Source organism: Mus musculus, chromosome 14, assembly GCF_000001635.26.
Source record: "Mus musculus strain C57BL/6J chromosome 14, GRCm38.p6 C57BL/6J".
Lineage (NCBI taxonomy): Eukaryota > Metazoa > Chordata > Mammalia > Rodentia > Muridae > Mus > Mus musculus.
This window is the reverse complement of record NC_000080.6, coordinates 123,599,395-123,622,899: the sequence shown is the minus strand read 5'-3', so window position 1 is coordinate 123,622,899 and position 23,505 is coordinate 123,599,395. Positions and strand designations below refer to the sequence as shown.

At 39.0% G+C, this 23,505-nt stretch overlaps 1 protein-coding gene across 7 annotated transcripts in view; it reads left to right on the top strand.

The window, feature by feature from the left end:
* Nalcn (sodium leak channel, non-selective) overlaps positions 1-23,505 on the top strand; it is a 351,653-nt gene that overhangs the window by 4,431 nt on the left and 323,717 nt on the right. For 3 of the 7 annotated variants that reach the window (XM_017316063.2, XM_017316064.2, XM_017316062.2), the window contains exons 1-2: positions 19,071-19,167; positions 22,911-23,057. In XM_017316063.2, the coding sequence (XP_017171552.1) occupies positions 19,159-19,167; positions 22,911-23,057 (156 nt within the window). In that variant the 5' untranslated portion in view covers positions 19,071-19,158. Of the gene's footprint in view, positions 1-19,066; positions 19,168-22,910; positions 23,058-23,505 lie in introns of those variants that run through there. The other 4 variants (XM_011245094.3, XM_030247866.1, NM_177393.4 and 1 more) reach the window with 2 other exon arrangements.

The window sequence follows — 23,505 nt, the reverse complement described above, 5'->3', positions numbered from 1 at the left end:
ACGTCTACATATAGCCTGGTGAAGACTGAATTTGAAAATGAGAAGGAAAATAACTCATCAGCATTCTGACCAAGTGTTTGATTTCTTTTTAAATTATATGTGTGCAAATTTCAGACTGACTTGATACTCTCAATCCCAAGTTGTCAATAAACAGTAAAATAATATTCTAAAAATGGGTAATTCTGAAAAAAATATTACAGAACAATTACTATATAGGCTCAAATAAAAGAAGATGCACGCAAGGCTTGAAAACAGTGAGATTGAAGTACATGAATATCAGAAAATCAGTTAAATAAAGAGAAAAAAGACTTTGAGGCACTTATATTTGCTATCTTCAATAAGGTTCTGAGTGCAGATTCCTTATAAACATAATCTGAGCATTGTAGAATGGATATTTTAAAGTATTGTTGATAGCTAAAAGTAATATGTGTGGGAGAAAATGTGGCTTGGAAATTTTGTGGCTTCTCTCAGCTCTGAGAGCTAAAAGGACATTAGGAATGAAAACTCCAGGTGAAGAAGCAAAGAAAATGGAAAAATGAGAACTACAAAGGAAGGGAAAATGTAAAAGTTGGAAATTAATTGGGTGAGTTAATTGTAAAGTACAAAAGCTGTGTATTAGGCAGATAATAAGGGTTACATAATTTTGAGTCCTTAGTGTATATTAATACTTCTGTGGCATATTTTTATTGTGAGTAGTGATGAGTTTCTTAGGAACATTTTCTTTTTTTTCTTACGTATTTTCTTCAATTACATTTCCAATGCTATCCCAAAAGTCCCCCCCCCCCCACTCCCCTACCCACCCATTCCCAGTTTTTGGCCCTGACATTCCCCTGTACTGGGGCATATAACGTTTGCCTGACCAATGGGCCTCTCTTTCCAGTGATGGCCGACTAGGTCATCTTTTGATACATATGCAGCTAGAGTCCATAATGTTGTTCCTCCAATAGGGTTGCAGATCTCTTTAGCTCCTTGGATACTTTCTCTAGCTCCTTTAGGGACATTTTCTAATATATTCTCTGACTATACTCACCTCACAGCTTTTTCTACCCCTCCTTTCCCACAAACTGGCCTCCTTCCTTCTCTTTGACTTTTGCTTTCATGCTATATACATGCATATGAATATATTATATAGACATATGTATATATACATATATATGATTTTATGTATCTACAAACAATCTGCAGTCTACAAGTGAGAGAAGTATTGATCTGTGAGACTGGCTTAGTTGGCTTAATATGATGATCTCCAGTTGTAATTTTTTTATTGGATATTTTCATTATTTACATTTCAAATGTTTTCTCCTTCCCAGGACTCCCCTTTGGAACTCCCCTAGCCCATCCCACCCCCACCTCTATGAGGGTGCTCCCCCACCCACCCACTCCCATCTTCCCTCCCTGGTATTCTCCTATACTGGGGCATTGAACACCCTCAGGCCCAAGGGTCTCTCCTCCCACTGATGTCCAACAAGGCCATCCTCTGCCACATATGTGACCAGCACCATGGGTCCCCCCATGTGTATTCTTTGGTTGGTGGTCCAGTCCCCAGGAGCTCTGGGGGTCTGGCCAGTTGACACTGTTGCTCCCTCCATGGGGCTGCAAACCCGCTCAGCTCCTTCAGTTCCTTCTCCAACTCCTCCATCAGGGACCCATTCTGACTGGTGTGAGGTGGAATCTCAAGGTCATTTTGATTTGCATTTCCCTGATGACTAAGGATGGTGAACATTTCTTTATTACTGCATGGTATTGGTACAGTGACAGGCAGGTAGATAACCCAGAAATGAACCCATATACCTATGGTCACTTGATATTTGACAAAGGAGCTAAAACCATCCAGTGGAAAAAAGACAGCATTTTCAACAAATGGTGTTTGTTCTACTGGTGGTCAGCATGTAGAAGAATGCAAATTGATCTATTATCATCTCCTTGTACAAAGCTCAAGTTCAAGTGGATCAAGGGCCTCCACCATAAAAGCAGATACCCTGAATGTAATAGAAAAGAAAGTGGGGAAAGGCCTCAAAAACACAGGCACAGGGGAAAATTTCCTGAACAGAACACCAATGGCTTATGCTCTAAGATCAAGAATTGACAAATGGGACCTCATAAAATTGCAAAGCTTCTGTAAGGCAAGGGACACTGCCAATAGAACAAAAATGGCAACCAAAGGTTGGGCAAAGATCTTTACCAATCCTACATCTGATAGAGGGCTAATATCCAATATATTCAAGGAACTCAAAAGTTCGACTCCAGAGAACCAAATAACCCTATTAAAATATGAGGAACAGTTGTAATTTATTATCCAGCATGTATGTTTTATTTATCTTTATGGTAGAATAAAAATCCCATTGTGTACACAACACATTTTTTTAGCCATTGGTCTCTTAACAGACATCTAAGCTGATTCCATGGCTTGGCTACTGTGTTAAGTGCTGCAATAAATGTACAGTTGTCACTATAGTATGCTCATGTAGAGTCTTTGGTTATAGACACAGGAATTCCATAATTTGGCTGTGGGTAATTCTAGTTTTATCCTGCTAAAGAGTCTCCATGCTGTTTCACAATCACTTGATAATTTTTCATTCCCACAGTTGAAAATGAAAGTGGTTGCTCCCTCTCCTATCCTTGCTAGCATTTATTGTTTTATTTCTGAATTATCACTATTGCCTGTTATTAGATGGAATCACAGTGTGGTTTTAATTTTCATTTTTTGATAGCTAAGGATGTAGAGTAAGTAAATATTGACAATATGTATTTGATAATTTGAGAACTATCTCTGTATTTCATTAATGTATTTATTGATGCAGTGTTTGAGTTTTTGCTGTTTATGTTTTTACTCTTGAATTCTTTGTATGTTCTAAATACTAATCCTCTGTCATATGTGTAATAATAATCTATACTTATCATTAGCAAGTGTTAGAATGCTGGAAATAAGGCTGGTATTGGAGAAACTAGATGACCTATCTATTGGTGGTAATGGGAATAGAGGAGGATGACAGTTTTACCAGTAGGAACAAAATGCTAATAGATTTGGTAAAAAAAAAAGATTAAAATGGAAAAATGGGTGGAACACAAGTTGTATTTCTGAGATTATAGAATTCTGAACAATTTTATTATTATTTTGTCATGACTACAGAAAACTAATTTTCAAAGTACAAGCTAAATTATTTTATTTGTTTTCTTTTTAACTGCTATTATTATGAAACCCACATATGATTTCTGGAGTAGAAGAAATATTTTAATAAAATAATTACTTAATACTTTCTAATTAAATGTACTGCAGTATATTCTGATCATGGTTCCACTCCCCCAACTTTTTCCAGATACTCCCCACCTTCCTACCCAACCAATGACATGCTCTTTCTTTATCTCCCTAGAAAACAAATGCCTTCTAAAAGTATAAATTATAGAAGTATTTCACACCTAAGATACACATTTATATTAGCAAGATAAGTCTTTCATGTTTTATAGCCAGGAGACTTATAAAACTTTATTGACGTTTGAAAACTAAACAATATGAAACGGAAGCAGATAGGAACCTTCTGAGCATGAAACATGGAAATGTTTTTAATCATTCTTTTCATGGGCTAAAGTACAGCTACTAAGATGTATAAGACTAAAGAATAATAAAACTTGCTGATTTGGGAAGAACTTTCCTTGAATTATCATTTTCATTTTCCTCAGTTCAATATAAATAGATGATAGATAGATAGATAGATAGATAGATAGATAGATAGATAGACAGACAGACAGACAGACAGAGATATTTAATGGAGAAAAATAACTTCCCCTAGTGATCTGTAATACAATTTCCCAGTTAAAATATTTCTTCCATGTAAAATAATTTTATTCTTTGAAAATTTCATGAATATATTTTGAGTATATTCACTCCCATTATTCTCCTAACAATGACTAACAATGACTAGACCCCCTGTCATTTCCCCCTCTAACTTCCTGTCTTTAAAAAGTCAGTCAAATGTGTGTTGCCCAGATATTCCCTATGAAGAGCCATACACCAAAGTAGAGTCAAGGGTCACACCCCTAAAGAAAACTGACTCTCTTTCTTATAACCATCAGCTATCCATAGCTCCCTGGTTGGAAAAGAGGCTTGTGAACCTTTTCCCAAAACAAACTAGAAGATTGACTGTTTTGATCTTGTGCAGCCAACCAGGGTTCTGGGAGTTCAAGAGCACAGCAGTTAGCACTGTCACACCCCCAGAAAAGTTTCACTCTGATCATTCTCAACATCCAGCTCTAGCAATCTTTGCCCTCTCTCTTCCACAGCAGTCTCTGAGCCTTTTTCTTATCAGGCTGCATAGATAGCAATATCCTATCAGTATTAAAGCTAGCCATCAGGAGGGATAATCCTGGCCATCACCAACTTGATTGTTCTATGTGCTGTGACTTCCCCTTGAATTTTTAGTCTGACATGTTCTGACAACCCTCAGAACAATAGTGTGATCTATTGTCATTGCTTCTGGTTTCATTCCAGAAGTACATTGTAAGAGTTTTTGCTGAAGAGCCCACACACAGGCACATACTGACACGGTATTCCTGTGGATGTTAAAGGACATCTCTCAGGAGTCACTTCTCTCCTTGAAGGATAAGAAAGGCTTCAGAGACTAATCATAAGATCCCATGGTGATTTTTAACTTATATAAAATAATTTTGTACACACACCCAAACTAGTGCCTTGACTCTATTGGACAGGTGCTCTACCACTGAACTACCTTCAGCCTTGTACTTACTCTTTGAGGAATGAATCTCACTGAGTTGACATTCTTTCCTTAAAAATCTAATACACCTATGTTTTATTCAGGATGTCAAAGAGTTAGAAATGTCTGTACTATCGGAGAAGACGAAGACTAGTTTGGCAGGTTGACTGAATTTTATGAATAAAGGCTGAGAGAGGATAGTTAATCTCCATGACTTCCAGATTCCTCACTTTGTGGTCAATAGGGAATCTAAAGTCATCAGATATAGAAGCAGAAAGTAAGATGTTGGATTCCATTGCATAGAGGAGGAAGAAATGGGGGTTTCTAACTGCTGGGCATAAAGTTCATTTTTGCAAAATGAATAAATCCTAGATATCTGCTTTATGACATTATGATTTTATCTGCTTTATAATGTTATTTCTATGATGAATAGCTTTAATTACCCAAAGCTTTGTCCAGAGGAAATAGCTTATATTAATATTCTTAAAATATAAAATAATTTTGTACACGCACCCAATATTGACTATTGAAGAGTGAAACTAGTGCCTTGACTCTATTGGATAGGTGCTCTACCACTGAACTACCTTCAGCCTTGTACTTACTCTTTGAGGAATGAATCTCACTGAGTTGCCAATGCTTGCCTTCAACTGACCACATAGCCCTAATGACTTGAATTTGTGGTTTTCCTGGGTCAGACTCCCTAGCAACTAGGATACTAAGCCTGCACCAACAGGCCCAGTTAATAAATTCTTTGTTGTTATTGTTGTTGTTGCTGTTGCTTGTTTGCTTAATTTGTTTTAACTGCAATGTCATATATAACACAAATACAGACTTGTTTCACTCTGCCATACTATGCTAGCTTGAACATATAAGAGTATAAGACAAAACGGGGCTCAGATATGATAGTTTATTCTGAATTCTTTTACTATACTCAATAATGTTAAATATTGAATTAAGTTTAATTTTCATAATTTAAACAACAAAAAAATCCTCAAATCTTTTGTAAAGTAATTACATTGCTTTTAGCCTCATTTTAGAGAGAACCAGAGAAAAATAGTATGCTGTTGTTACTTGTACTTTAGGGATTCAGCATAAAAAATAAAGGATACATTTTCTGTTTCTATTAAGTAGTCTTTTGGAAAAGGACAAAGGAAGTGTCTGTCTTTGAAGATGGAACTTGGATGTGTTTGTCTGTGTCTGTGTGGTCACTCACCTTGGGTGGCCTGGCGTCCTGTTGGAAACAGTAAAGCCTGCAGCAGTCTGTTTTAGCAGAACAACATCTGAGTTAGTGAAGGTCGGGTCACAAAAGAACCCAAGAGAAAAACTGCATTTGGGAGAGGGAGAGAAGGATAAAGGGAGATGAAGGAGGAGGGGGAGAGGGAGGGGGAGGGGCGGGGGAAGAGAGGGGAGGGAGGGAGGGAGGGAGAGAGAGAGAGAGAGAGAGAGAGAGAGAGAGAGAGAGAGAGAAGAATAAAGGAGGAGACAGGAAAAGAGGGGAGAGAAAAAAGAGCCTACAATCAAAACTAAGGCAAATACTTTCAAATACTAAACTACAAATTTGTTTGCCTGTGGATGTTGATGAATACACTGAGGATAAGAACTTCTTCAGAGAGAAAGCAGGAACTAGGAACACTACCTGACACAAAGCAATGTCTCACCAGTGTTCTCAGCTCTGAGGTGAAAAAAATAAAGGGCTTTACAAAAGGACCCTGTAATGGCAGGAGAGAGAAAGGCCAGCTACTCTGCTGCAACCCCAGGAATCAACATTTCCAACACATCTTAGTTCTACTAACATGGTGCTCTCATGCCCTCTGTGATGTGGCCTAGGCTGTGGGTCAGAGAAAACCACTCACCCTCCTAGAAGAAAAGGTAAGACCAGCTCAACAGAATTCTGAACAAAGGATCTCCAGAGGCCTGAAGGAAGCTTTCAGATAGACCCGAAGAACCTGCCATTTCAGGCCTACAGGCAGGCATTCCCTTACTCAATTTCTTTTCTTAAATCTGGGAAGGGCAGGACTCAGAGAGACTTAGCTTGTTCTCTCAGAAAGACAGAAAATTATTGTATTCATAAAGCCTCCAAAAGTTCTAATAAAAGCAAAGTATAAGGGGCAGACTCACAAGACCTGGGTCTCTGCCAGCTTAGAACACACTAACTCTATTGGTGTGCCCTCTCTAAGCCCTATTTTTATGGTAGGAACTAGACATACCCGGTTCATTCAGACATGATTTCATTCAGACATGATTAGGAGCTGAAATGATCTATGCAAAGACCTGCACCCAATTCATGGGGAAAAAAAATCTTACCAAATGAAATGGTCTAAAGATGTATTTATTTTCTGTGTGTATGAGTGTGTTAGACACTTGGAACTAGAGTTACAGGTGGTTGCAAGTTACCATGTGGATGCTAAGAATTGAAACCAGATCCTCTGGAAGAGCAGCCGATGTTCTTAACTGCTGAGCCATCTCTCCAGACCTCAGTTTAAAATTTTAAAAAGCACAGATTTAACAGTAGGTGAGCATAAATTTAAACAGCACCATTCTTTTTTTTTTTTTTTCCATTTTTTATTAGGTATTTAGCTCATTTACATTTCCAATGCTATACCAAAAGTCCCCCTTACCCACCCACCCCCACTCCCCTACCCACCCACTCCCCCCCTTTGGCCCTGGTGTTCCCCTGTACCGGGGCACACAAAGTCTGCGTGTCCAATGGGCCTCTCTTTCCAGTGATGGCCGACTAGGCCATCTTTTGATACATATGCAGCTAGAGTCAAGAGCTCAGGGGTACTGGTTAGTTCATAATGTTGTTCCACCTATAGGGTTGAAGATCCCTTTAGCTCCTTGGGTACTTTCTCTAGCTCCTCCATTGGGAGCCCTGTGATCCATCCATTAGCTGACTGTGAGCATCCACTTCTGTGTTTGCTAGGCCCCGGCATAGTCTCACAAGAGACAGCTACATCTGGGTCCTTTCGATAAAATCTTGCTAGTATATGCAATGGTGTCAGCGTTTGGATGCTGATTATGGGGTGGATCCCTGGATATGGCAGTCTCTACATGGTCCATCCTTTCATCTCAGCTCCAAACTTTGTTTCTGTAACTCCTTCCATGGGTGTTTTGTTCCCACTTCTAAGGAGGGGAATAGTGTCCACACTTCAGTCTTCATTTTTCCTGAGTTTCATGTGTTTAGAAAATTGTATCTTATATCGTGGGTATCCTAGGTTTTGGGCTAGTATCCACTTATCAGTGAGTACATATTGTGTGAGTTCCTTTGTGATTGTGTTACCTCACTCAGGATGATGCTCTCCAGGTCCATCCATTTGGCTAGGAATTTCATAAATTCATTCTTTTTAATAGCTGAGTAGTACTCCATTGTGTAGATGTACCACATTTTCTGTATCCATTCCTCTGTTGAGGGGCATCTGGGTTCTTTCCAGTTTCTGGCTATTATAAATAAGGCTGCTATGAACATAGTGGAGCATGTGTCCTTCTTACCAGTTGGGGCTTCTTCTGGATATATGCCCAGGAGAGGTATTGCTGGATCCTCCGGTAGTACTATGTCCAATTTTCTGAGGAACCGCCAGACTGATTTCCAGAGTGGTTGTACAAGCCTGCAATTCCACCAACAATGGAGGAGTGTTCCTCTTTCTCCACATCCTCGCCAGCATCTGCTGTCACCTGAATTTTTGATCTTAGCCATTCTCACTGGTGTGAGGTGGAATCTCAGGGTTGTTTTGATTTGCATTTCCCTGATGATTAAGGATGTTGAACATTTTTTCAGGTGCTTCTCTGCCATTCGGTATTCCTCAGGTGAGAATTCTTTGTTCAGTTCTGAGCCCCATTTTTTAAGGGGGTTATTTGATTTTCTGAGGTCCACCTTCTTGAGTTCTTTATATATGTTGGATATTAGCCCCCTATCTGATTTAGGATAGGTAAAGATCCTTTCCCAGTCTGTTGGTGGTCTTTTTGTCTTATAGACAGTGTCTTTTGCCTTGCAGAAACTTTGGAGTTTCATTAGGTCCCATTTGTCAATTCTCGATCTTACAGCACAAGCCATTGCTGTTCTGTTCAGGAATTTTTCCCCTGTGCCCATATCTTCAAGGCTTTTCCCCACTTTCTCCTCTATAAGTTTCAGTGTCTCTGGTTTTATGTGAAGTTCCTTGATCCACTTAGATTTGACCTTAGTACAAGGAGATAAGTATGGATCGATTCGCATTCTTCTACATGATAACAACCAGTTGTGCCAGCACCAATTGTTGAAAATGCTGTCTTTCTTCCACTGGATGGTTTTGGCTCCCTTGTCGAAGATCAAGTGACCATAGGTGTGTGGGTTCATTTCTGGGTCTTCAATTCTATTCCATTGGTCCACTTGTCTGTCTCTATACCAGTACCATGCAGTTTTTATCACAATTGCTCTGTAGTAAAGCTTTAGGTCAGGCATGGTGATTCCACCAGAGGTTCTTTTATCCTTGAGAAGAGTTTTTGCTATCCTCGGTTTTTTGTTATTCCAGATGAATTTGCAAATTGCTCCTTCTAATTCGTTGAAGAATTGAGTTGGAATTTTAATGGGGATTGCATTGAATCTGTAGATTGCTTTTGGCAAGATAGCCATTTTTACAATGTTGGTCCTGCCAATCCATGAGCATGGGAGATCTTTCCATCTTCTGAGATCTTCTTTAATTTCTTTCTTCAGGGACTTGAAGTTTTTATCATACAGATCTTTCACTTCCTTCGTTAGAGTCACGCCGAGATATTTTATATTATTTGTGGCTATTGAGAAGGGTGTTGTTTCCCTAATTTCTTTCTCAGCCTGTTTATTCTTTGTGTAGAGAAAGGCCATTGACTTGTTTGAGTTAATTTTATATCCAGCTACTTCACCGAAGCTGTTTATCAGGTTTAGGAGTTCTCTGTTGGAATTTTTAGGGTCACTTATATATACTATCATATCATCTGCAAAAAGTGATATTTTGACTTCCTCTTTTCCAATTTGTATCCCCTTGATCTCCTTTTGTTGTCGAATTGCTCTGGCTAATACTTCAAGTACTATGTTGAAAAGGTAGGGAGAAAGTGGGCAGCCTTGTCTAGTCCCTGATTTTAGTGGGATTGCTTCCAGCTTCTCTCCATTTACTTTGATGTTGGCTACTGGTTTGCTGTAGATTGCTTTTATCATGTTTAGGTATTGGCCTTGAATTCCTGATCTTTCCAGAACTTTTATCATGAATGGGTGTTGGATCTTGTCAAATGCTTTTTCTGCATCTAACGAGATGATCATGTGGTTTTTGTCTTTGAGTTTGTTTATATAATGGATTACATTGATGGATTTTCGTATATTAAACCATCCCTGCATCCCTGGAATAAAACCTACTTGGTCAGGATGGATGATTGCTTTAATGTGTTCTTGGATTCGGTTAGCGAGAATTTTATTAAGGATTTTTGCATCGATGTTCATAAGAGAAATTGGTCTGAAGTTCTCTATCTTTGTTGGATCTTTCTGTGGTTTAGGTATCAGAGTAATAGTGGCTTCATAAAATGAGTTGGGTAGAATACCTTCTACTTCTATCTTGTGAAAAAGTTTGTGCAGAATTGGAGTTAGATCTTCTTTGAAGGTCTGATAGAACTCTGCACTAAACCCGTCTGGTCCTGGGCTTTTTTTGGCTGGGAGACTATTAATAACTGCTTCTATTTCTTTAGGGGATATGGGACTGTTTAGAAGGTCAACTTGATCCTGATTCAACTTTGGTACCTGGTATCTGTCCAGAAATTTGTCCATTTCGTCCAGGTTTTCCAGTTTTGTTGAGTATAGCCTTTTGTAGAAGGATCTGATGGTGTTTTGGATTTCTTCAGGATCTGTTGTTATGTCTCCCTTTTCATTTCTGATTTTGTTAATTAGGATTTTGTCCCTGTGCCCTTTAGTGAGTCTAGCTAAGGGTTTATCTATCTTGTTGATTTTCTCAAAGAACCAACTCCTCGTTTGGTTAATTCTTTGAATAGTTCTTCTTGTTTCCACTTGGTTGATTTCACCCCTGAGTTTGATTATTTCCTGCCGTCTACTCCTCTTGGGTGAATTTGCTTCCTTTTTTTCTAGAGCTTTTAGATGTGTTGTCAAGCTGCTAGTATGTGCTCTCTCCCGTTTTTTCTTGAAGGCACTCATAGCTATGAGTTTCCCTCTTAGAAATGCTTTCATTGTGTCCCAAAGGTTTGGGTACGTTGTGGCTTCATTTTCATTAAACTCTAAAAAGTCTTTAATTTCTTTCTTTATTCCTTCCTTGACCAAGGTATCATTGAGAAGAGTGTTGTTCAGTTTCCATGTGAATGTTGGCTTTCTGTTATTTATTTTGTTATTGAAGATCAGCCTTAGTGCATGGTGATCTGATAGGATACATGGGACAATTTCAATATTTTTGAATCTGTTGAGGCCTGATTTGTGACCTATTATGTGGTCAATTTTGGAGAAGGTACCATGAGGTGCTGAGAAGAAGGTATATCCTTTTGTTTTAGGGAAAAATGTTCTGTAGATATCTGTCAGATCCATTTGTTTCATCACTTCTGTTAGTTTCAGTGTGTCCCTGTTTAGTTTCTGTTTCCATGATCTGTCCATTGGTGAAAGTGGTGTGTTGAAGTCTCCCACTATTATTGTGTGAGGTGCAATGTGTGCTTTGAGCTTTACTAAAGTTTCTTTAGTGAATGTGGCTGCTCTTGTATTTGGAGCATAGATATTCAGAATTGAGAGTTCCTCTTGGAGGATTTTACCTTTGATGAGAATGAAGTGTCCCTCCTTGTCTTTTTTGATGACTTTGGGTTGGAAGTCAATCTTATCAGATATTAGGATGGCTACTCCTGCTTGTTTCTTCATACCATTTGCTTGGAAAATTGTTTTCCAGCCTTTCATTCTGAGGTAGTGTCTATCTTTTTCTCTGAGATGAGTTTCCTGTAAGCAGCAAAATGTTGGGTCTTGTTTGTGTAGCCAGTTTGTTAGTCTATGTCTTTTTATTGGCGAGTTGAGACCATTGATGTTAAGAGATATTAAGGAAAAGTAATTGTTGCTTCCTGTTATTTTAGTTGTTAAAGGTGGCATTCTGTTCTTGTGGCTGTCTTCTTTTAGGTTTGTTGAGGGATTACCTTCTTATTTTTTCTAGGGCGTTGTTCCCGTTCTTGTATTGGTTTTTTTCTGTTATTATCCTTTGAAGGGCTGGATTCGTGGAGAGATAATGCGTGAATTTGGTTTTGTCGTGGAATACTTTGGTTTCTCCCTCTATGATAATTGAGAGTTTGGCTGGGTATAGTAGCCTGGGCTGCAGTTTGTGTTCTCTTAGTGTCTGTATAACATCTGTCCAGGCTCTTCTGGCTTTCATAGTCTCTGGTGAAAAATCTGGTGTAATTCTGATAGGCTTGCCTTTATATGTTACTTGACCTTTTTCCCTTACTGCTTTTAGTATTCTATCTTTATTTAGTGCATTTGATGTTCTGATTATTATGTGTCGGGAGGAATTTCTTTTCTGGTCCAGTCTATTTGGAGTTCTGTAGGCTTCTTGTATGTTCATATGCATCTCATTCTTTAGATTTGGGAAGTTTTCTTCAATAATTTTGTTGAAGATGTTTGCTGGACCTTTGAGTTGAAAATCTTCATTCTCATCCACTCCTATTATCCGTACGTTTGGTCTTCTTATTGTGTCCTGGATTTCCTGGATATTTTGAGTTAGGATCTTTTTGCATTTTCCATTTTCTTTGATTGTTGTGCCGATGTTCTCTATGGAATCTTCTGCACCTGAGATTCTCTCTTCCATCTCTTGTATTCTGTTGCTGATGCTCAAATCTATGGTTCCAGATTTCTTTCCTAGGGTTTCTATCTCTAGAGTTGCCTCGCTTTGAGTTTTCTTTATTGTGTCTACTTCCCTTTTTAGGTCTAGTATGGTTTTGTTCATTTCCATCACCTGTTTGTATGTTTTTTCCTCTTTTTCTGTAAGGACTTCTACCTGTTTGATTGTGTTTTCCTGTTTTTCTTTAAGGACTTGTAACTCTTTAGCAGTGTTCTCCTGTATTTCTTTAAGTGATTTATTAAAGTCCTTCTTGATGTCCTCTACCATCATCATGAGATATGCTTTTAAATCTAGGTCTAGGTTCTCAGGTGTGTTGGGGTTCCCTGGACTGGGCGAAGTGGGTGTGCTGGGTTCTGGTGATGGTGAGTGGTCTTGGTTCCTGTTAGTAAGATTCCTCCGTTTACCTTTCGCCATCTGGTAATCTCTGGAGTTAGTAGTTATAGTTGACTCTGTTTAGAGATTGTTCTTCTGGTGATTCTGTTACCGTCTATCAGCAGACCTGGGAGACAGATTCTCTCCTCTGAGTTTCAGTGCTCAGAGCACTCTCTGCTGGCAAGCTCTCTTACAGGGAAGGTGCACAGATATCTTGTATTTGGACCTCCTCCTGGCCGAAGAAGAAGGCCCAAAACAGGACCTTTCTCAGACACTGTGTTGCTTTGGCAGTTCCCAGGTGGTACAGACTCTCACCTAAGCAGACTAAATTCCTAAGTTCCTTGGAGTCCCGGGATCAAGATGGCGACCGCTGCTGCTGTGGCTTAGGTCGCCTCCCCAGCCGGGCGGGCACCTGTCCTCTGGTCCGGAAGGTGGCCGGCTGTCCCCGGCCCACACAGGGTGCTGCCTCAGCGCCTCTGTGCTTCTGCCTGTTCCAGAAGCTGTCAGGTTCTCTGGCGCACCCTCTCACCTGTTCAGACTAATTTCCTAAGTTCGGCGGGTCCCGGACCAAGATGGCGACCGCTGCTGCTGTGGCTTAGGCCGCCTCCCCAGCCGGGTGGGCACCTGTCCTCTGGTCCGGAAGGTGGCCGGCTGTCCCCGGCCCACGCAGGGAAACAGCACCATTCTTAACACATATGAAAGTTCTTAAGATTCAAAAATAAAAGTTGGAGAAGAGAAATGTGTCAGGGGTAAAGGTGCTTGTCAAAAAAAGCTGGGGACATGAATTTCATCCCAGGATCTGGTGTGGATTTGGGGATCTGACTAATAGATTTGTTTCACTGAATTTTATTTTAATGTCTGAGTACAACCATTGCAGACAGATACACATTCCTTGTGCCTCATGTTATAAGCATCTATTTCCCAGTCTGGATACTCATAGTGTATCCAGTTAAAATTTTCTGACAAGAAAAGCTAACTGTAGGAAATAAAGAAACCTTAAGAAGTGAGACCATCAGACTGGAATGAGTAAATGTTTCCCCCTCATCTTATAAATTTAGAGAAAATGTGTTTGAAATACTCTAGATCATTTCAAGGATTTACTGTAAAAGTACAAATTTACTTTAATAGTACAAAGGTAAATAAAAAGTACAAATAAGCGGGTAATGATGTCAGAAACCAAAAACAACAGTTTGATTAGTGATGAGAAAATTGACCTTTCTTTAAAGAAATTAATAGACATTTAAAATAGACCAGTAGTGAAAAACAACTATAAAGTAAATCAAATAGCAAATTCAAAATTAGGATATGAAGGATTTCTGCATAATTTCACAAACAGTAATGGGTGAGGAATTTATAACCCCAGATCTGTTAAAAATAAATCTTCATCCTGCTGTATGTTAAAAAAAATAAAAACTTAATTTTTAATTTAGTAGTTCTGTGAGCTGCATTGTCTTGGATCTACAGACGAGGTCAAGTTTATTAGTAAGCTCATTGGTTTATAAAATGATTCTTGTAAGTACCGAGTAAGCTAGTGTATGATATACTTAAGACAGTTTTTGGTACATAATGAGCCTCCAGTAAACATTTTAATTGAAAGGAGTTTGCTTTTGCATGGGAATAAATATAATCTGGAAAGAATTGAACCAAATGAGCTTATGATTTTATTATGAAAACTTTCGTGTTTCACATAGCATTTGTCTGTGTCTGCATGTGTATGTGTACAAGTCTGTGTGGTTTGGTTTTAGGTTTCACTGCTTGAATATGTGTGCATTTGTGGTTCTTCTTACCTACAGTTAAACACACTGACTGAGGAATAACACTAGGTTTCATGTCAAATTTTCCTTAAAATCGTTTTGACTATTTAAAAAATAAAATAAAATAAAATCAGTAATTAGGCAGCCACTAAACAGACGACACTGGGATTGCTATATTTGAATTTTAGGAAATGCTGTGAGCTGTATACTAAGCTGCAAGAGCGCTAAGATGTCATGTCTGGAGGGAAAAGAGGGGACTCCAGAGAAATAATGCTAGACTCCATCACTGGTGCCTTAGCAGACCATGCAAATGATCTGGTCTAGGAGAGAAAGAAGGCTGTTGGTCATTGAGCACAGTGATTGGACACTTGACAGAGCAGGAAGAGGTAAGGGATCAGAGGCTCAAGGGTTCATCTGTGCTTTGAGGGTAGAAGAAAGGTCAAGTGGGCAGAGAAAATGAAATATAATACAGGCCAAATGAATGCTGGATAACACACAATGCGACAAAAGTTAACAGGATGTTTTTCCTAATTTAAATAATAGCACAAGACATAGTGCTGTATGCATTTGCTCTAAGTGGAAATAATGTCTTCTGTCTAAGAAGGAAGTTGGCAAGGAGAACAGTCTAATGCTACAGTAATAATGGTTGTCCCTATTTCAGTATCAGGAACTGGTGTCCCCATTTGTCTTCAAGATTTATTATGGTTTGTAAAAGTATGGTGCAGATTTAAATGTGAAAGTGGGAAAAGGGTTATTAGAAAGTCTTGTTCGGACATAAATCTTTTATATTCATCTATTTGTATGAGTGTCTTCCTGCATGTATGTATGTGTGCTATGTGTGTGTAGAAACTGCAAGGGCCAAAGAGGGCATTGTGAGATCCACTACAACTGGTGTTATAGACAATTGTGAGCTATCGTGTGAGTTCCTGAAACCTGGGTCCTCTGCAAGAACAGCAAGTGCTCTTAATTACCACCATCTATCCAACCACTCAAACATCACTCTTAATGGCTCTGTGTTTGGGGTTCTATGGCCATATTAAGAAAAATTTGGGGAGACAAGAAGTAGAGCCTTGAAATAGGAATTGAAGTTGCAATGCCTAAACCAACAAATTGGTAACATCAAATTCAATTAACTCCCAAAATATGGGGTGACATCAGAAACTGAATCTAGGAAGACATGGTTATGCTTGTCTGCCTTGCAAGGCCTTGATTTGGACTGATACTAATGAACTTGGGAGACAGAAAGTCACAGAAGGAACACAAATGTTTGAAGGTGAGATTTATTTGCTTATTTATATGCATTCTTATCTATTGGTAGAGAAAGATTTTCGAAATATAAAAACAAAAAAATGTAGTAGAACTGTTTGAAAATATCCATATTAAATGACTAGATGAATAGAATATGTATGTGAAAATAAGTACTAAAAGATAAAATTCATATCCTGTTGGAGAATAAGGACATCACTAAAGATAATGTCCCAAGGAAAAAAGAACATACCTGCTTAGTGCTTTTCCTGAAGCTCAATGTCTGACACACCATGTGAGTAGCCAACATTTAGAAAAATGATTGGGTCTCTAGAATTGGAATTCCTAATAACTTTAATGTTTATCTCTAATTTATTTTATTCATTTCCCTAATTTTCCTATAACAAACTAGCACTGCTTGTGTTGACAAAAATAAAATGAAATAAAACATGGGTGCATTTAATAATTTAACTTGAAGTTTAAGTTTTTGAAAGTAGGAAGGGCCTAGACAGTGAATTGTCCTGGCACGGTGCATGAGTCTTCGTTCACCTGATATTTCAGATATTTCAGAGCCATTCTGCAAGTCTACTTTCCCATGTCTCAGGAGGATAGAGTTAGTAGTGAGCTGCAGAAACTGAAGGAGCCAGTATGTTGGGGGTGGGAGTGGGAGAGCCTTTCTTTCAATTAATCAGCTCTTCTGCCTTCCCACCTGCCCTACCTTTAAATCAACTGTGTTACCTGTTATATCAGGAACATATATCAGTCAGGTATTATGGGGAGAAGACGAAATATTTTTGTCTAATGCTAAATCTATACCACCCACTACTGGTTGGAGTTTTGCTTTGCTTTTTGTTTGTGTTTGTTTTGTCAGTATAATTATGGAGCAAGAAGAGAGGAACAGATTTTGGAAGGAATGATGGCTGTTCTCCCAAACGCATTAACGTGGATTTATAGTTAGCTGTTAGAGGGATGCTATTTAACATTTATTTCCTAAGATTTCTGCCCAAACCGTAGCAGAGCTACAGAACTACTCAGCAGCCATACACAGTTAAGTGGTGTGTGTTGGATGAGATAGGCAAATAATTTCACTTGTGTACATGAAGACTGCAGAATTTGTGTTTATCAGTTACCCAAAGCAGTGGTATATGACCCTGCATTAGCAGATACGGCACAACCTAATGAAGAGAATGAAATCAGTGATGGCTACCTTCTTCAGGGATTCTTATATAAAATATGTGTTATGAATTTACCAAGCTGGTGTTTGTTTAAACTGTTCTCTTTAAATGGTAAATCTTTCAGTTATAACAAATCATACACAGACATTAAGAAAATGTTTCTGAGTTAAATAAGATAATTAGGAATAACAGATTGGCAGCGGGTAGCAAAGTGGGCACAGCTGGATGAAGGATTTGGAGTAGCAGAGAAAGGCTGGAGGATGAGAAATAATGATGCTTTTAGCCAATTAGTGTAAAGAAGGTGATGAAAGTAAACCCAGGTAGAACCGTAGGATTCAACATGACATATGAGTTTAAAGGAAGCAGGTGATTTCTAAACTCTAAGTTTCTTGCTACAAATTAAGCACATGCTGTAGTACATGACACAGAGTGGACACAAAGCATTTGCTGTGTGGATGAATGTAAAGTGAATAAGTGAATGAAGGAATAACAGAGAAACAAGATGAGCCGAAATTCCAAGAGCAGTAGAAGTGTTCAAATAACATTTCTTAGTTCAGGAAGCTAACAAATGACATCACTCAGATGGAGCAGGTTATATTAGGAATATATATGTACATAGTACACATATATGCATGTAACAATTAGTAAATAAAGAGTCTATTTAGGGTTTGGAGGGAAGAAATGGGAAGGAGGAAAAGCTATTATTATATATAATCTTCAAAATAAAATGAGTAATAAAAAACATAAAGAGAGAATCATCCATAAACATGGGCAATCTTTTCATTTATTGCTATCTCCTTCAATTTCTTTAACCAATGTTTAGTGTTTCACTGTGGAGGTTGTACACCTCCTTCACTAAATGACTCCTCAACATTTTATTTTACTGTAGCTAGCTGAGGACTTTGAAGGCTTTGAGTATAGCAACTGGGATAGGTAGAGAGTGACAATCTTGTAAACCGAGATTCAGAAGATAGAAAATCTCAAAGTCCATGTCTGTTATCTCGAAGAAGGAAAAAATAAACCACAGTGTTGCAAACAGCTCACAGATTAAATAAACTGAATAATTCCATTTTATTCTTGACAAAAGGTGTAAATCAAATAAGAAAAAGAAGTGACAATAGATAAAGTTTGCAATCATAGATTAACTGGACTTTAACCATTTAATGATAACAACTAAGTAGAATACATTTTCTCTCTGAGTTGCTGTTAGGTAGTTATGAGTAAAAAAGATTCATCAATAAATGTGTTATAATTATGCAGCCTCTCCCAAAATTAAACTATTAAACATTAACTTCTAATAAACGTATAAAGGCTTTTGAAGGACATGCTTTTTAAACCTGGTGCACTGCCTTGTTTCCAGGAAACTCCTGGAAACAAAATAGATATATTGACTTACTAGTGCATAATAGTGATAAGGAAAAAAATACACAAAAACAGTTTCCATCAAAATAGAGAGCTCACCTAGGATAATTAGATATACACACTGGTCTTTCTTTATCGGCGTAATAATAATCTCCTGTTCTCTGTTATATTGACTAAACATGAACAAGGGTGTCTAACATCACCTAGTGCAAAGGAAAATTGCTACCAACAACCCCAAATTAATATAAGAGTCATGTGCATTTGTGATTTGAATTCATTTTATTGCTTGAATATTTTTTCTTTTATTTAAAATAAATTGTTTTTCTCATATACCATATCCTGATTATGTTTTTTCCCTCTGTTACTCCTCCCAGAACCTCCTCACCTCCACCCCCAAATCTGGATTCATCCCTTTCTGTTTTCCATTAGAAAACAAACAGACCTCTAAGGGATAATAATAAAATTACATTTAAGAAAAGGAAAAAGCCCTGACACAAAATTATGAGACAAGAAACCTCTAGAATTGCCTCTGAGTTTGTTTCCTGTTGGCCATCTACTGCTGTATACAGCCTGCCCTTAAGAGTAAATTGTTTCTGCTGTGATGCTCTCTAACAAGAAATTAAATTTTTATTTGCAGGTGGTTACCAATTGGATATTGCTTCTGGGTTAGAGATGAGGCATATGCTCACTTCTCCTTTAAGCTCTAGGACCCCATCTGGTGCAGATCCGCATGGGCCCTGTACGTGTCACCTCATTCTCTGTGACATCATATGTGCATTAATCATGATGACTTATTGCTTGAGTATTTTATGTACTTACTACTCAATATTATTGAAATAGTAAGTTTCAAACTTCAAATCAAACTTCCAGTGATTCTGAAGCTCCATGATAAGTTTTAATGTGTGTGTAGATTCTTTGGAGTTTGGACAGATTATTTCATGGACTCTGTCAGACTTGGTGATGTGTTAGCAGAGGTTGTAGAGAACATCAATGAGGTGACAGACAGCTGGTGTCATTCACTTATAATCTAACTGTATAGCCAACTGGATACTTAAAAATAAATTATGTATATTTCTGTAGATTAGTCAAAAGTCGATTCTTCTTCAGGTAGAATATTGGTAATAAAAGGTGCATGGAATTCACACCCATCAATCTCTTCTGTCTCTGTGGAAAAGTGATAGGGGCTAGATTTCTCTAAAATTCTTTGTCTGATATTTGAATGCCTTCATAGAATCACTTTCTTCCTCCTTTGTCTTTTTAAAGGATTTAAAAAATATTTTTGCAACCACTGTCTGAATAAGTAGGAGCCTGTCATTTAAGAGACATCTCAAGTTAAGGCTACCAGATGTCACCTACCCCCACCTCACAGTAAATCAGAGAATAAGTGTCATTTGAATATTTTGCATACATTTCCGTGGGATGTCAAGAGTCCCTAACTCAAATTATGTAAAATAAAAGTAATTAGTGAAACCTACTGCAAAATCCATCTCTAAATTAAGTTTTCAAAGTAACAACAGCTTGGAACTACCTAGGCACACTTTAAAGACAAGTAGCTTGATTTCCTCTGGGAATGGGAGGGTTGGGGAAAGTCAGCTTCTCAGATGGATGGAGAAACATATAATAAAGGACAGTAGACCCTCAAACACACAGAAGCATATTCAAAATGTCTTGTTCTGGACTGTATTTTGCTTTCTTTCCCAGTGAAAATTGCAAGCGCATATATTTATACCCCTTGCAAATGAGTTTTGTTCCTCTTCTATCTAAGGGGAGAAACACATTGTCCTTGATGAGTTTTTTTTTCTCCAATTCCCTGGAGTAGCAGGCAGTAAGTAAGTGGATTTTCCTGGTACTGAAATGGCTACATTTTCCTGAGTTAGCATCACCATTGCTGTCTCCTGCCTTCAGTTGTGCTCCTAAGAGTGCTGAGCACTCCATGGCCGTGGATACTTGAGTCTTTACAATCATACTTGACTTGTTTTCAATCTCAAGTCTGCTTAGATACCATTAGTCAAGTTGTCACCTGTCTCAAGGCTGGAATTTCTTGTTTTTTTTTTTTGTTGTTTTTGGTTTTTTCGAGACAGGGTTTCTCTGTATAGTCCTGGTTGTCCTGGAACTCACTTTGTAGACCAGGTTGGCCTCGAACTCAGAGATCCACCTGCCTCTGCCTCCCGAGTGCTGGGATTAAAGGCGTGCGCCACCACGCCCGGCTAAGGCTGGAATTTCTTATGCATACCAAAAAACATCAAGGTATCTCTTCTGAACCAGGCATGATGGTGAACTCCTGTCTCCCAGTATTTGAGAGACAGAGTCATCAGGAACATTGACTGTTTGAGGCTAGCTTTGTCTATATAACAAGTTCTATATAAGCAAGAGTATATAGACCCAATCACAAACAAACAAAATTGAAAAGCAACAGCAACAACCCCCAAAATATGCTTTGTTTTTCCTGTCAGACCAATTTTAAAATTCAATAAAATGCTACTACTAAATGCACCAAAAGATACTTGTGCAAAACTCATCACATAATCATCTCTCTTTAACACTCAATCCCATCTTATCCTTCTTGTTTAAGTCTTGAAAGCATTCACATCTCAGTGTGGGGCCACATTTGTAAAAGGCTGAACTCAATGTGCTGGTTGTATTGTATACAATTTTGCAAAGAAATGAAAACAGAAGTAAGGATTGCCAAACTTCTACTTAATGAGTTCCATGCAAGCCAGTTCTATAGACTGAAACCCTGACTAAAAAAAACAGAAACAGATAAAGAAAGCTCAGTGTATGTTAATCAAGTAAGGTGTATTACTTTGGTCTGAAGGTGTGGGACAGTGAGCTGTGCACAGCCTGGTCCCCAAGAGCACAGAACTGAAACCCCTGTGAACCTAAGGAACAGCAGGTGTTTGGCCACACCTCCTGTTGCAGCTACAGCCTCCCACACCCCTCACACCTCCCCACCCCCCTGCAGAGAGGTATGTGGCCATAGGCAATGCCCCAAGCTCCTGGTATTCTGTCTGGACTCCACCCCCACAGTTACCTGGCAATAGCCAGGATGGCCCAGCTCACTATAAAAGGAGCTGCTTGCTCTCTTAGCTCTTATTCTCTTGCCCTCCTGCTCCCCCTCTCCCCATTCCCTTCCCCCTTCTCTCCACATGGCTATGGCCAGCCTCTACTTCCCTACTCTCTCCATCTCTCTGCCTTTCTACAACAAATGCCTTAAAACCAAGGACTGCCTCTTCTCACCAGGACCCACTGTGCTGGAAAAATGGAGCAGGTTTCCCTTTAAAGAGCCACAAGTCTAACCTCCTGCCCGGAGGCCTCCCTGCACTCCAGCCACAGCCACCACCAACCCAAGCCTCCTGCTGAGCAAGTGGCCTGAGCTAGCCAGATTCTCTCCTCCCCACCTGAACCTGTGAGAGCTCTCTCCTGCCTGCCCCTTTCCCTTCTGCCCCACTCTGTTCTCAGCTCTTCTGCCACATACAATGGTGTCTGGGATGTCCCAGAGTGAGAACCTGACGTGCCTGGCCTCTGTGCGGCCCAGGGACCCCAGAACTGGCTCTTTTGCGGTACCCAATGGTGTCTGTGGTCCAGCAGGTCCCCAGGGACCTCAGACTGTGCCTTTCTCACCCCCAGAGCTGGATCCTGCAGCTTCTGACAGTCCAACGCCCACCAAGTGGCCTGGGGTCTACACAGTCAAACTCTCTGCCTCTGCTGTGCAGAGGTCCTATCCCCAGCAGACACAGGACCCCATTTTGTCACCTGAGTCTTGAACACAGTCCTTATATCATGCTTCTCTTGTCATTTAATGGATAGTAGGCCCTTCTTAAGTGGTGGCTAATTTTAGAAGGTAGTAGCAACATCTGTAGATGGTGTGTGTATGTGTGTGTGTGTGTGTGTGTGTGTACAGTTGATGAAGTTGACTTTAGTGCAATTGATGAAGATTTGGCTTTAGAAAAGCAAGTCAACTTTAGATGGTCCTTGCAATCAAAAATGACAAAGCTTCCAACTGCTGGAGTTTCTCTCCCTTTTCTCTGTGGCCTTCAGCTTTTTGGAGAAGAATAAGAGGTCGTTTTGGAATATGACTGGAACAATAGAGACATGTAAATAGCATATTAAAATAGTAGGGAAAATACCTATTGTTGTGATCATGGTTACAGCCTCACAGAGCAAAGAAATTTCTAGTAATCTGTGTGTGTTTCCTATGAGACAAGCCATTTTGTTCTGGTTGTTTTACACCAGCTGTCTCTAAATATTTATCAAATACATAAGGTTTTCTATTAGATTGGAAGAGAAAAATTGGATTTATTATATCAATTCTATCTCATTCTTTTTCTATTATCTAGATATGTACCTTTGTCACATACAGTACCATAGAGCAATGTGTATGATCTACCACTGCATAACACATGCATGAAGACTCAATACTTTTGGTGGGAAAGGAAGTAGGTTAGGTGGCTAATAAGGCTTTCTATTTTCTTTTTTCACCAGACTGTGGTTTTGTACCTGCCTCCCAAAGCTAACTTCAGCATGCTCAAAAGAAAGCAGAGTTCCAGGGTGGAAGCCCAGCCAGTTACTGACTTTGGTCCTGATGAATCTCTGTCAGACAATGCTGACATACTCTGGATTAATAAGCCAGTAAGTCACCTTTCTGAAGCTTGGAGAAGCACATGTTGATATAAGGAAAATTTAATTCAAAACTCATATTTCTTTGGCTTTTAACTGAGTTGCAGTGGAAATTGAATGAGTCCTGGAGTCTGGTGATTGGTTTGGATATGATTCAAATTGAAAAGATGAGGGGCTGCTATGAATGTCTCCCATAGAAAGATGGTACAAGAGTCTGTATTTTACCATCCCAGCCTCACCCTGCTCTGTATACACTATCCTCAGATCACACAATGTAGAGATAATAGCACTCCCAGGATGACTCAAGATGAGTTACTACTCTTAACTACATGCAATCTTTATCATGTTCAACTGTGATATACTTAGGTGGATAAGGTTATAGAAAGAGTATCCGTTTTTGAATAGTCTTTACTTTGATTCAAATCTTGTGACTCCGAACATGTGCCTAGTGTCTTACAAG